Source organism: Nothobranchius furzeri, chromosome 5 (genome assembly GCF_043380555.1).
Source record: "Nothobranchius furzeri strain GRZ-AD chromosome 5, NfurGRZ-RIMD1, whole genome shotgun sequence".
In the NCBI taxonomy this organism is placed as follows: domain Eukaryota; kingdom Metazoa; phylum Chordata; class Actinopteri; order Cyprinodontiformes; family Nothobranchiidae; genus Nothobranchius; species Nothobranchius furzeri.
The window spans coordinates 35,791,668-35,805,600 of record NC_091745.1 but is presented as its reverse complement, the minus strand read 5'-3'; the positions used below and the strand labels follow the sequence as shown (position 1 = coordinate 35,805,600).

Sequence of the window (13,933 nt, the reverse complement as noted above, 5' to 3'; positions counted from 1 at the left end):
AGGGTCTCCTGACTGGGTGAGGTAGACACTTCTGACAGATGGCGTCTGTATGCTGTTCTCTCTAAGAAACAACTTGTAGTTAGCTGCAAACAACTTTTTCCACCCAGAACGCGTTTCTCTCTCTAAGAAAGAAATCTTCTGAGATTCATCCACGCATCCAAACATCGCATTTCATTTTAGTTTCCATTCAGACACAGGTTTGCTTTTAATACCAAGCTTTAAGATCAAAGCTGTTACAAATTGTCATTTCAATTGTCATCTTTAAACTGTTAGTAATAAATTCTTAACTTTTTAAACCTGACTCTTCTTTGAAATGAAACACAGAAAGGTGTATATTTGGTTACTGAATAAGCAAAGATTCCATTAAGTCTTCTGTTTAATAAATACACTTTTGCTATTAATTGCATTTCTTAAATTTAAAAGATTAATCTTTGGATTAGATATAGACCAAGCTCGTTGGTGTATGAACTTATATCATGTATAAATATCCTGGATATTCATGCATGGTATAAGTTCATATGCTAATGTGTCTGATCTTTTCTTCAGAATCTAACAAAGCTGATAGCAACCAGCGTTAATCTAGTATGTAGATTGTCCACGCTACACTGGACATGCATCAACGACTGTTTCATTTTCCAAGTCAACTGAGTGAAAATGGCCACCACAGCCAAACGATCTTGAAAAACAGACATATGTGTACAACTCCAAATATAACAAAGTTAAAAGCAATCATCTACACCAACAGCCTCCTGTAGAGAGTAAAGCCCATCATAAACACAAGGGGGAGCACAAAATCCCTCTGAGAACTACAAATGGTCTTGCAGCAAGAAGGTTGATGGTTCAAAATCCTGACTGTGTGGCCTTTTCACAGGAATAGAATAGAATAGACTTTTTTGATCCCACAGTGAGAAAATTCTCTTGTTACAGCAGCACAAACACTTCAGAGACTTGTTTAAAGAAAAATAATAACAAAAGTACATACTACACATAGGCAGTAAGTTATTATTGTAACCTTTGACCACTAACAACCACAAATAAAATCCAGTACTATGCAGCACACTGTAAGAGACACGGACATACTATGTAAATCTGGTATTGAACAAGTATTGAACACATAATGAATGTTGAAGGATAATGCCAGAACAGCTTAAACTGAGGAGTTCTACACTCACTGCAGAGGGGATGAAAAACCTACGGTGGCGTTCTGTTTTACATCTGGGATGTCTCAGTCTGCCTCTGAAGGAGCTGTCCATGGTCTCCACAGTGGAACGCAGTGGGTGGGAGGGTTTTTTGGCAAGTTGGCATGTTTTCTGCATGCATTTATGGGTTTTCTCCAGATGTCCAATGTTCTCACACAGACCAGGCTGACTGAACACGCCAAGTTGTCCCTACCTAGGTGTGAGGGAGTAGTGTCAATCTATAAATGGCCCTTTGATGGACTGACCATCTCACCTGATGACTGCTTGACATTCATACTATATTCTGTTAAACCCTTGTGGGGATGATGTAGTTCAGATAATGAATGAATGAATGAATGGATGGATGGATGGATGGATGGATGGATGGATGGATGGATGGATGGATGGATGGATGGTATTGTATTATTTCCTGCTATTTCAGCTGTTAACTTTATTTTTTCTCTAAGTGTTTTTCTCCCCAGAAGCAGCTACAATGACGTTCTGCTGAGCTGTGGTGGCCTCATGGAGGGGGCCATCGTCTAGCACACTGCTGCTAACCACTAAAACATTCTCCCACTCCTGATAATAACTTTTTACTCTCTTTGACGTTGAATGTGCTAATACTAGTTTCACTAGGATAAATACAATAAAGTTTATCTCTCACCAAATAGAATATTTGCTAAGACATCACAATGTAACCATAGAAACACTACTTGGTGTGTGTGTGTGTGTGTGTGTGTGTGTGTGTGTGTGTGTGTGCGTGCGTGCGTGCGTGCGTGCGTGCGTGTGTGTGTGTGTGTGTTTGTGTGTGTGTGTGCGTGCGCGTGTTCTGTCTTCTCTATCCCCAGTGAGTCGTGGAGGATGGCTGCTTATACTGAGCCAGGATTCTCTGAAGGTTTCTTCCTGTTAAAAGGGAGTTTTCCTCTCCACTGTCGCTGCATGCTTGCTTAGTATGAGGATTACGGTAAAGTCACTGACACTAGTCAGTGACTTGATGCAATTTGCTGGGTTCCTTATATAGGAAACTTTTTTTCTGACTGGCTTAATGACCTGACCTGTATTGGAATGTTTATTATGTGAAGTGCCTTGAGACGACTCTTGTTGTGATTTGGCGCTATATAAAACTTGAAACATGTTTGGATGGATGGATGGATGGATGGATGGATGGATGGATGGATGCAGTAGACTGTGGCCCAGTGGCACAATCACTGTGGACATAAAATACAAAATAAAAGTAAACACATAAAGAAGTGGTCAGATGGAGGCAAAGAGGAAGATGGCAATAATCACTGATACCTTTGAAAACGGCTGCATTCAGGTGCACGTGGATCACTGAGATATTCACTGAGATATTAAACATTTAATTGAACCCAAAGTGGCTTTAGGCAGGAGATGCCATATATTGTTCATCACATCAAACACATTTCACAATAAACGGATGCAACTCCTTGAATACTGGAGACAAAACAAAACAAATACAAAATACACCTCCGATGTTTTCTCTATAGGTGCTGACTCTTGTTGATTCTTATCTTGCTTCATGTTCAAATATTACGTTTAGTTGTGCATTTAGCTGTAACTGTTTTCAGGTGATACTCTCTCTCAAACCCTAACCTGTTGAGACTTTATCAGCCTTGTACCAAACAAACAGGAAGTAAAAAAGTGATTCTGTCACAAACATCCCAGTTTTGGACAAAGATTTGCAGGATCAGGTAACTGGTGGTTTTTGAAATATTAGGACAAGTAAAACAAAAACTGGATACCCCAACATCTGCACATGCAGATGTGACGATGGCTAAAGGAGAGCACAGATAAAAACAGCTGATGTATATCAGAATTCTTGAACACTCACATGTAAGACGGTTTTTAAAAGATTCAACAGCTGCAGCTCTAATTGTTTTATAATTATTGTGTCTTTTCTCATGTGGCCTGCAGTGTACCTCCATAATGCATCGGTTTTTGTTTCAACATATTTAGACATTGGGATTTTTGACCCCAGTGCCTCTATCAACATTTAGAACAAAATCATTTGAGCTTGTCTCATAAATACATTTCAATTCTGTCCAAAAATGTCATTATCTCCCGCATGTCTGTCTCCATCGCAACACACACCAAAAACACAAACATTCTGATTTGAAAAACATGTTGCAGTGTATCACTGATACCAGTGCTCCCATTAATGAGTACCATGAGTACCCATTCTGGAGTTTGACCTGAGTCACACACAAACACACATGCAGTGATGTCAGTGGGACGTTGCAGAACTGCAGCAGGGACACCGTCTGTGTACAGTTTCAAAATAATCTTTACTGAGCGAGCCATATGGGCCAAATATGACAGGTGTGAGCTGCCTTGGTGAGAGGACACTATTCACACGAGCAAACGGGTGAGAAGTACACGTTTTACATATAAACCCTCACTAACAGCATTACCAGCAAAAACCTGCAGGACAAACCTGCGTAAATGCTGATGCTACAAAGCACGCAGGTAGTTTAGGTAGTTTATGGGGCAGCAGTAGCTCAGGAGGTAGAACGGGTTGTCCAGTAATCGGACGGTTGCAGGTTCGATCCCGGCTCCGACCAGAGAATTCTGCTGTTGTGTCCTTGGGCAAGACACTTAACCCACCTTGCCTGCTGGTGGTGGTCGGAGGGACTGGTGACGCCAGTGCTCGGCAGCCTCGCCTCTGTCAGTGCGCCCCAGGGCAGCTGTGGCTACATCGTAGCTCATCATCATCAGTGTGTGAATGTGTGAATGACTGATTGTGTTGTGAAGCACCTTGGGGGGTCGTAGAACCCTAAGAAGGCGCTATACAAATACAGGCCATTTACCATTTATATAAATCACTCATGGTACTTGACTAGAAATCCCTTCCTACATGATTTATTCTGCAGGTGAAGTAGAATGTAAGTGATGGTGATCTGTACCAGAAACATGGTGGATAGCCCGCTTCTACATCATGCACGGCTGCAAATCTGTCTCCCCTAAACAACTTTGTCATTTAAAGCCCTGGAGAAGGAAACGCTCTTTCCTGCCCTTTACCTCAATTTATTTTCCAAACATTTACTTCCTGGAGCGGTCTAGTGAAAAATAGTGTACTGCTCACTGCCTGCTCGTGCCAAAAAAGTGTACAGGGATGTCCCTGATGCTGATCAATAGTCAAATTCCCACAAAAATGAATCAACTGCAGTGGGGTAAGCTTTGAGTTATTTATATACAAGATGCACCTTTCATTTTTCAGAAGTGTTTTATGGATAACCAAATGTATATGCCACACACACACACGCACGCATGCACGCACACACACACACACACACACACACACACACTCACAAACATTGTTTGAAAAGGGGCCAGGTGGATGAATTCATCAATGCTTCAGACCTTGTCCTGAAGCTGAAAACTAAATCAAAGACAAACTGAGATGTATCTATGCATTATGTTTACAAAATGTGTTTTACACAACAGATTGTAACCAAAACAGAACTGTTCATCAATCAATCAAACTAAAGAGCCTCCATCCCACATCCAGACATTCTTCTTTGAACCTTTATCCTGGTTCAAACTTCTCAAGTATAGGTGGGTAGGTGGGTAGGTGGGTAGGTAGGTAGGTACAGTAGGTAGGTAGGTAGGTAGGTAGGTAGGTAGGTAGGTAGGTAGGTAATTTAATAATAATTTTTTCACCTGTAACATATACCTGGTTTTGACTGAAAGATGTTTCTACATGAGCTCTTTAAAGTGTTATATTTGACAGAATCACTGATTGCTACTGAAAAGAACCTCAGAATCAACATGATCACAAGTCACCCACCATCGCTAGGGCTGCTCAATTAATCGAATTTTAATCACGATTACGATCTTCTGAGTTTTGAACGACTATAAAAAACAAAACAAGCAGATTATTTGCTCCTCCCGCCTGCGCTGCCCCGAGTTGCAAATGAAGCGCTCCTCCCACAGTGTTGCCAACTTAGCGACTTTGACGCTATTTCTAGCAGCTTTTCAGACCCTCTTCTTGACTTTTTAACTTAAAAGTACCTAGCGAACACCTCAGAAACATCTCTGGTAACCCATAGCTACTTTCTGGATAACTATCGTCGACATTTCCTGCAGGTTAGCTAAACACTCCGCCTGCTCTCCGGACCGTTCTTCAGGACATTAGGAAAGGGAATGATGTAGTGATGTGTCAGTCACTAAAGAATAGTGATGGGAATTCCGGCTCTTTTTAGAGAGCCGGTTCTTTTGGCTCAGCTCACCAAAAAGAGCCGGCTCTTTCGGCTCCCAAGTGGCTCCTCAGATTTTCTGTTGCGTAGAATACATTTACAGTGGGGCAAAAAAGTATTTAGTCAGCCACAGATTGTGCAAGTTCTCCCACTTAAAATGATGACAGAGGTCAGTAATTTACATCATAGGTACACTTCAACTGTGAGAGACAGAATGTGAAAAAAAAATCCATGAATTCACATGGCAGGATTTTTAAAGAATTTATTTGTAAATCAGGGTGGAAAATAAATATTTGGTCACTTCAAACAAGGAAAATCTCTGGCTCTCACAGACCTGTAACGTCTTCTTTAATAAGCTTTTCTGTCCTCCACTCGTTACCTGTATTAATGGCATCTGTTTGAACTCATTATCTGTATAAAAGACACCTGTCCACAGCCTCAAACAGTCAGACTCCAAACTCCACTATGGCCAAGACCAAAGAGCTCTCGAAGGACACCAGGAAAATAATTGTAGACCTGCACCAGACTGGGAAGAGTGAATCTACAATAGGCAAGCAGCTTGGTGTGAAAAAATCAACTGTGGGAGCAATTATCAGAAAATGGAAGACATACAAGACCACTGATAATCTCCCTCGATCTGGGGCTCCACGCAAGATCTCATCCCGTGGTGTCAAAATGATCATGAGAATGGTGAGCAAGAATCCCAGAACCACACGGGGGGACCTGGTGAATGACCTGCAGAGAGCTGGGACCACAGTAACAAAGGTCACCATCAGTAACACACTACAACGGCAGGCAATCAAATCCTGCAGTGCCAGACGTGTTCCGCTGCTGAAGCCAGTGCATGTCCAGGCCCGTCTGAAGTTTGCCAGAGAGCACATGGATGATACAGCAGAGGACTGGGAGAATGTCATGTGGTCAGATGAAACCAAAGTAGAACTTTTTGGTATAAACTCAACTCATCATGTTTGGAGGAAGAAGAATACTGAGTTGCACCCCAAGAACGCCATACCTACTGTGAAGCATGGGGGTGGGAACATCATGCTTTGGGGCTGTTTTTCTGCTAAGGGGACAGGACGACTGATCCGTGTTAAGGACAGAATGAATGGGGCCATGTATCGTGAGATTCTGAGCCAAAACCTCCTTCCATCAGTGAGAGCTTTGAAGATGAAACGTGGCTGGGTCTTCCAACACGACAATGATCCCAAACACACCACCCGGGCAACAAAGGAGTGGCTCCGTAAGAAGCATTTGAAAGTCCTGGAGTGGCCTAGCCAGTCTCCAGACCTCAACCCCATAGAAAATCTGTGGAGGGAGTTGAAAGTCCGTGTTGCTCGGCGACAGCCCCAAAACATCACTGCTCTCGAGAAGATCTGCATGGAGGAATGGGCCAAAATACCAGCTACTGTGTGACCAGCTACTGTGTGTGCAAACCTGGTAAAGACCTATAGTAATCGTTTGACCTCTGTTATTGCCAACAAAGGTTATGTTACAAAGTATTGAGTTGAATTTTTGTTATTGACCAAATACTTATTTTCCACCCTGATTTACAAATACATTCTTTAAAAATCCTGCCATGTGAATTTATGGATTTTTTTTCACGTTCTATCTCTCACAGTTGAAGTGTACCTATGATGAAAATTACTGACCTCTGTCATCATTTTAAGTGGGAGAACTTGCACAACCGGTGGCTGACTAAATACTTTTTTGCCCCACTGTATATGTAAAATAATTTACTAATGTAAAAAAAAGCAATACATCAAATATTTATCATTCTATGGATTTAATAACTGAACACTTTAAGAAATCTCCACTTTCCGACTGCTGGCGCTCATTTTCTCACCGTCTTCGTCGCGCTCTCCTCCCTCTCGCTCGCCTTTTCCTCCTCCTGATTCCCTCTCGTCTCCCTCCACCTGCATGTGCTCTGCTGTGTGTCTGAGTATAATCCTCCTTCTTCCCCGCCCCTACTGCTCTGTGTGTGGACAGTCTGGACACACAGTTACACATGTTGACCAATCGCCTGTAGCTTTCACCAAGGCAGGGGGGGAGGGGGGAGGGGACAGCTCCCAATGACGAGCCGGCTCCCGTCGTTTACTTCAAAGAGCCGGCTCTTAGAGCCGGTTCGTTCGCGACCGACACATAACTACTAAAGAAACGGCTCTCGGAGCCGGCTCCCTGTTGGAGCAACCAGAGTGAGTGACACACACACCGCACCTGCGGACTCCTGAGCCACTAAAAACGGCTAAATGTGCGCGTGCGGCGCGCTAAACACACGTGCAGCTTGCCCCGATTGCTGTGAGACCGGGTTGGGGGGTGGGGGGTGCAGCTGTGGTTGGGACAATTATTACATTAACTGATGGACGACTTGTAAATAAATAGTTTATAAATAAGGTAGAAATAAGTTCCTCATGCTGATAAATAATAACTAATCTCTCTGAGGACACGGTGCTAGTGTACTCTCCTACAGCACCTTGACAGACTAAATACGTATTATGCAACATTTTGTGAACATCAATTTATTTGCATGTATTTGTTATGAATGCCACTGAATAATTCTTGCTGTCAGTATTTGCAAGATATTGGAATTTGGGTCTGTACTGGTTAGACTTAAATGAGTTAAACCAAGGTCTATAGCCCTTGGGTCATAAACCATGAGCTATAAGTATATTGGTCTTTTTATACTGGGAATCAGGAGTTCTTTTAGTGATCATCTTGTTTCTTATTTTCGTCCTGATTGTGCCCTGAGCAATTTTATGACTGAATAAAAACAAATAAAATCAACATAAATTGAAAAATCGTCCTAAATAATCGTGATCTCAATTTCAGTCACCATAATCGTGATTATTATTTTTGCCATAATCGAGCAGCCCTAACCATCGCTCCCCAGAAACATCCCAGACGCTGCCTTCTCCACATTTACTTTTCACAGCTACAGTCAGATGCCGACCCCCCGGAGCCTCGGACCATTCTACCGACTCAACGCTTCCTGGCCTCCCTCCAATGGCCGTTGGAGCAGTCCATACGGGCAGCACTTCCTGGCGATCCAGCACCGCCGGAGACTCCACCGAACCGTCTCTACGTTCCCGCCTCCTGCCGACAAGAGGCGCTCACGTGGGGGCATTGTTCATGGCTCGCGGGACATCAAGGACAAGCCTGTACCCTCCAGTTCCTCCGTCGGGCTCTCTGGTGGCCGTCCATGAGGAAGGACGCCCGCGAGTTCACCGCTGCGTGTGATGTGTGTGCTCGCTCCAAGTCCTCCAACCGACCCGGTGCTGGAGAGTTACAGCCTCTCCCTGTGCCCAAGCGGCCGTGGTCACACATTGGGCTGGACTTTGTCACGGGACTGCCGGCGGTCGACCACCTGGACACCATATTGACTATCACGGACCGTTTCTCCAAGGCCGTGCACTTAGTGGCCCTGGCCGGCCTCCCCACAGCCAAGAGGACGGCCGAACTGCTCCTGGAACAGGTGGTGCGGCTCCATGGTTTCCCTCAGGACGTGGTTTCCGACCAAGGACCCCAGTTCGTCTCACGCTTCTGGAAAGCGTTCTGTCGCCTGGTCGGTGCTTCCACCAGTCTGTCCTCTGGATACCATCCGCAGACAAACGGTCAGACAGAGAGAGCTAATCAGCAGCTTGGACGCTACCTTCGCTGCTTCGCTTCGTCTCAGCCGACCACCTGGCCCCGCTTTCTCCTGTGGGCGGAGCTGTCACACAACCTCCAGACCTCCTCTGCCACGAGTCTGTCTCCCTTCGAGACCTGTTACGGTTATCAGCCTCCTCTGTTTGACCATCAGGTGCCCGAGGTGGAGGTCCCTGCTGCCCAGACGCTAGTCTGCCGCTGTCGGCTCGCCTGGATCCGGGCCCGTGCAGTCATCACCCGGGCCCGTCAGCATCGCCGCCGCCACTGGCCTGGCCCCGTCTTCCGGTCTGGCGACCAGGTGTGGCTCTCCTCCGCTAACCTGAGGATGCCGGCTGGCTCCCGGAAGCTCACTCCTCGCTTCCTGGGTCCGTTTCCTGTCCTTGAGGTCATCAGTCCAGTCACCTGCCGTCTGCGCCTCCCGGCTACTCTCCGGATTCACCCGGTCTTTCACGTCTCCCAGCTTAAGCCGGTGATCTCCTCTCCTCTCCACCCTCAACCGGGCTGCAGGATTCTGGACGTTCGCCGCCGGGGACGGGGTTGGCAGTACCTCGTGGACTGGGAGGGGTACGGGCCTGAGGAACGCTCTTGGGAGCCCACGAGCTCGTTTGTCGACCCTACCCTGCTAACTGACTTCTGGGCTCACCGTCCTGGGACTTCGGGAGCCGTCCCTGGGGGGGGGGGGGGGGGGGGGGGGGGGTTGGTCCTGCCACGAACTCCTCCCGCTGACTTCATTCCAATCATTCCTGCCACCAACGTGGTGGCTGACGTCATCACGCCGACACTACTTAAGGAAGTGCTGGCGTTTCATTCATTGCTCAGTCACCATTCTCACCAGACTTTGTATCGAGTCTCCAGGCTTACCAGCCCTCAAAACCTTCTAACTAAACCTTCAGGAGATAACCACGCCGGTTATTTCCGTCACTCCGCGTCTGGGCAACAGAATCTCTCAGTCACGCTTCAGATCTGCCAACGAACCTGACACAATGCATACCACTTACAACCTCTATTTTAGATTCTACATTATTTTTTATGGAATTTACATCTTATATTTTGATGACAAAAAATTATTCTGGACTGTTATTTTGCACTGTTTAGCTCATTTTACACTGTTGACTGTGTTCGTGTGCAATAAAATAGATTGCAGTCAACTGCACAATTCTGTTTTTCTTTTTCTTAACTGAAATGTATTCATCACTTGTATAGGTTAAATAGCTAAACAATTACAAACCGATTAATCGATTAATCAAAAAAATAATCGACAGATTAATTGATTATGAAAATAATCGTTTGTTGCAGCCCTAGTTTCAACATACACTTTTGGATGCAGCAGGGGATCATGGCAGTAGTTTTCCAGAGTGCTTTGAGGGCTGAATGGTGGGTTTCCACTCAGTGCTGCCTCAGCAATCAGAGGTGAAGTTTTCATCCCAACAATACATCACAATACACACATTGGCTACCTGTTAAATTCAGAGTAGATTTTAAGATCCTTCTTCTCACATATAAAGCTCTTAATAATCAAGCTCCATCATACATCAGTGATCTGATTGTTCCATACGTTCCTAACCGAGCACTTCGCTCTCAGACTGCAGGTCTACTGGTGGTTCCCAGAATATCTAAAATTAGGATGGGAGGCAGATCTTTTAGCTATCAGGCTCCTCTTTTGTGGAACCAGCTCCCAGCTTTAGTCCGTGAGGCAGACACTTTGTCTACTTTTAAGACTAGGCTTAAAACATTTTTATTTGATAGGGCCTATGGTTGAAATCTGATGTTAGCCTAGATCTGGACAAGTGGGGGAGTAGAGGGAGGTGGAGTGTACAGTCGGTAAAGACGGCTCTCCCTTGCCCTGCCTCCAACATGCCTCCATCTAAAAAGGCTAGGTTATCCAGAGTTAACTCTGTAGTTATGCTGCTATAGGCTTAGACTGCTGGAGGATACACTGACCACTTTTCACACTCTACTACTTTCTTCTACAATCTGCTCTTTAACTGTATTATTTCCTGCTATTTCAGCTGTAACGTGATGAAGGTTCTCTAATTTGTGGCAAGGGTCACATCTACCCAGCTGGGTCAAGCTGGGTCAAACAGTACTTTTACGTAAATCCACAGATTAACCCAAGGAGCCACGATGTCTGCAAGATCATATCACCATATCTGCTGCTGTTCCATCCCAGGTAGAGGACACTTCAAGTCACATGATAACAATTAGAGAATAATTAGTAAAACTCATTGATTTTATTACTGTTTAACATAATCTCATAAGTGATCACTTGGTTCAGTATAAAGGTATTTTAATTACATGAAATGGATTATTATGCTTTGGGTATAATAATGATTAACTATAATAATAATAATAATGATTATGATGACAGTAAAAGATGTGTTCAGCATATTAGAAGGTCAGTCCACCTTATCCAGCTAACACAGAGTCCAGATAAACATAACTTCACACATGTTTTTGACGCACGATCAAAGCTTTCTTCCTGAGAGGGTGGGAGTGTCCTGGAGCTTGGTAAAACTAACCATCACCAGCTTCAGAACCAGTTCTTGAACCAACACCAAGGAGGAAAAGGGAAACGGCCGTCCTGAAACCTCCACCTGCTGTTCAGTCACGCCGACCAGAATAGCTAAAGAATAAACTAACTGTAACCAGCTAACGAAGACTCTACCCAGAGTTGTTGATTTCTGAAGTTAAGTTAAGACGAGAACGTCCATCTGCCAAACGCTGACAACCGTGTACCCAGGACAAGTCTGGACCAGACGACCATACACTTGCGTCTCCCCTGCCAGACTGAGTGTCATCTTGGATGAACCACAGCCTCCTGATCTCCGGATCCACAAGAGGGTAGAACACAAGAATGTGTTTGATGCTGTTTTCTCTCTAAATAACTCAGTTAGCCGCAAACATCATTTCATCCAGAACGCTTCCAACTCTCTGTGAAAGAAACCTCCTAATAACCTCATTCACGCATCCAAACTCGTATTTTTCATTTAGCTTCCTTTCAGCCTCAGGTTTGCTTTTAAAACAAGTTTAATATCAAAGCTGTTAAAAATTGTCATTTTATAATTGTTGTTTCAAATCTTTAAGTTTAAAATGGTTAGTAATACATTTCTTCATTTTTAAACTTGCCTCCTTATTGAAACGAAACACAGAAAATGTATAATATTTCTGGTTATTTGAAAGCAAAGATCCTAGCTTCTGATTTAAAAATAACTTTTGCTATTAAATTTAATTATCTAAATTAAACATTAATCTTTGGATTAAAATTACATCAAACAGGTCGATGTATGAACTTAGATCGATATATAAGTATCCGGGATATTTATACATATGATATAAGCTTCATAGGTTAATCTGATTGGTCATTTTTGGAATCTCCACTGAATAGCAACAGAGGTGATTTCAGTGTGTAGTCTTAATTCTCTGCTACACAGCTGTTAACTTTATTTTCTCTCTAAGTGTTTTTCTCCCCAGAAGAAGCTACAACGATGTTCTGCTGAGCTGTGGTGGCCTCATGGAGGGGGCCATCGTCTAAAACACTGCTGCTAACCACTTAAACATTCTCCCTCTCCTGATAATAACTTTTAGTTTCCTTGACGTTGGATGTGCTACTACTAGTTTACCCGTTTAATTATATATCCACTAGGATAAATACAATAAAGTTTATCTTTCACCAAATAGAATATTTACTAAGAAATCACAATGTAACCATAGAAACACTACTTGGTGTGTGTGTGTGTGTGTGTGTGTGTGTGTGTGTGTGTGTGTGTGTGTGTGTGTGTGTGTGTGTGTGTGTGTGTGTGTGTGTGTGTGTGTGTGTGTGTGTGTGTGTGTGTGTGTGTGTGTGTGTGTGTGTGTGTGTGTGTGTGTGTGTCTGCTCTGTCTTCTCGATCCCCAGTGAGTCATGGTGGATGGCTGTTTATACTGAGCCAGGATTCTCTGGAGGTTTCTTCCTGTTAAAAGGGAGTTTTCCTCTCCACTGTCGCTGCATGCTTGCTTAGTATGAGGATTGCTGTATAGTCACTGACACTAGTCAGTGACTTGATGCAATTTGCTGGGTTCCTTATACAGGAAACATTATTTCTGATTGGCTTAATGAACTGTGAATTGGAATGTTTATTATGTGAAGTGCCTTGAGACGACTCTTGTCGTGATTTGGTGCTATATAAATAAACTTGAATACAAATTGAATTGAATTAAAAACTGACCGATAATTCTCTGCCAGGAGTTTGGTACTAAGTGATGAGCCACAACCAGTGCTATCGTGGAAAGGGAGTTGTGTAAATACCACTACCCTGCACCACTTCAAGGCCAAACTCAAAACTCTCCTGTTCAAGGATGCCCATTCCGTATAACTGTGTGTTATAGTGGTTTTAAATGGACTCGTCTTTTACCGTTGTTGTGATTGTTGGAATGTTTTATTTTCTTTTACTGTACCTTGAGTTTTTAGAATTGCGCTTCAAATAAAATGTATTATTATTATCCTGAGGTGTGGCCTCCTGTTGCCACCCACTGGGGTGTAAGTTCCTCTAAACACACACACATAAACCAATTAGAAGATGGACGTGTCAGTATAGCAGCTTGACTGACTGCAGCAACAACAGTTCCACCTTACCAAACAAAATGTAGATTTATTTTTCCTCATAGACGAGATAATTTCAATGTTGGCTACCAGAAGGTTCTGCAACAGAATAATGATACCCCTGTGACAACCACGGTATCCCTGGCAGCGCTGCAGCTCGTAGCCTCTGATAATTATATTGAGAGCCCAACAGTAATGACAGCTCTCCCAAACCACAGAAGAAGACTTTCCTCTTAAAGCAGCAGCGGTCAAACGTTGCTTTCTGAAACACACACATGAGATAATGCTTTGTGAGGCATGTGGTTACCACAGGGCCT

General features: G+C 43.9%; 1 protein-coding gene across 8 annotated transcripts in view; it reads right to left on the bottom strand.

Moving 5' to 3' along the window:
- chn2 (chimerin 2) overlaps positions 1–13,933 on the bottom strand; it is a 64,264-nt gene that overhangs the window by 47,588 nt on the left and 2,743 nt on the right. For 2 of the 8 annotated variants that reach the window (XM_070551631.1, XM_070551624.1), the window contains exon 1: positions 7,239–9,235. The exons of the other annotated variants lie outside the window; for them this stretch is intronic. Coding sequence is in view for 1 of the 2 variants with exons in the window: in XM_070551624.1 (XP_070407725.1) it covers positions 7,239–7,314 (76 nt within the window). In the remaining variant the exon portion in view is untranslated. Of the gene's footprint in view, positions 1–7,238; positions 9,236–13,933 lie in introns of those variants that run through there. 8 annotated transcript variants of the gene reach the window in all.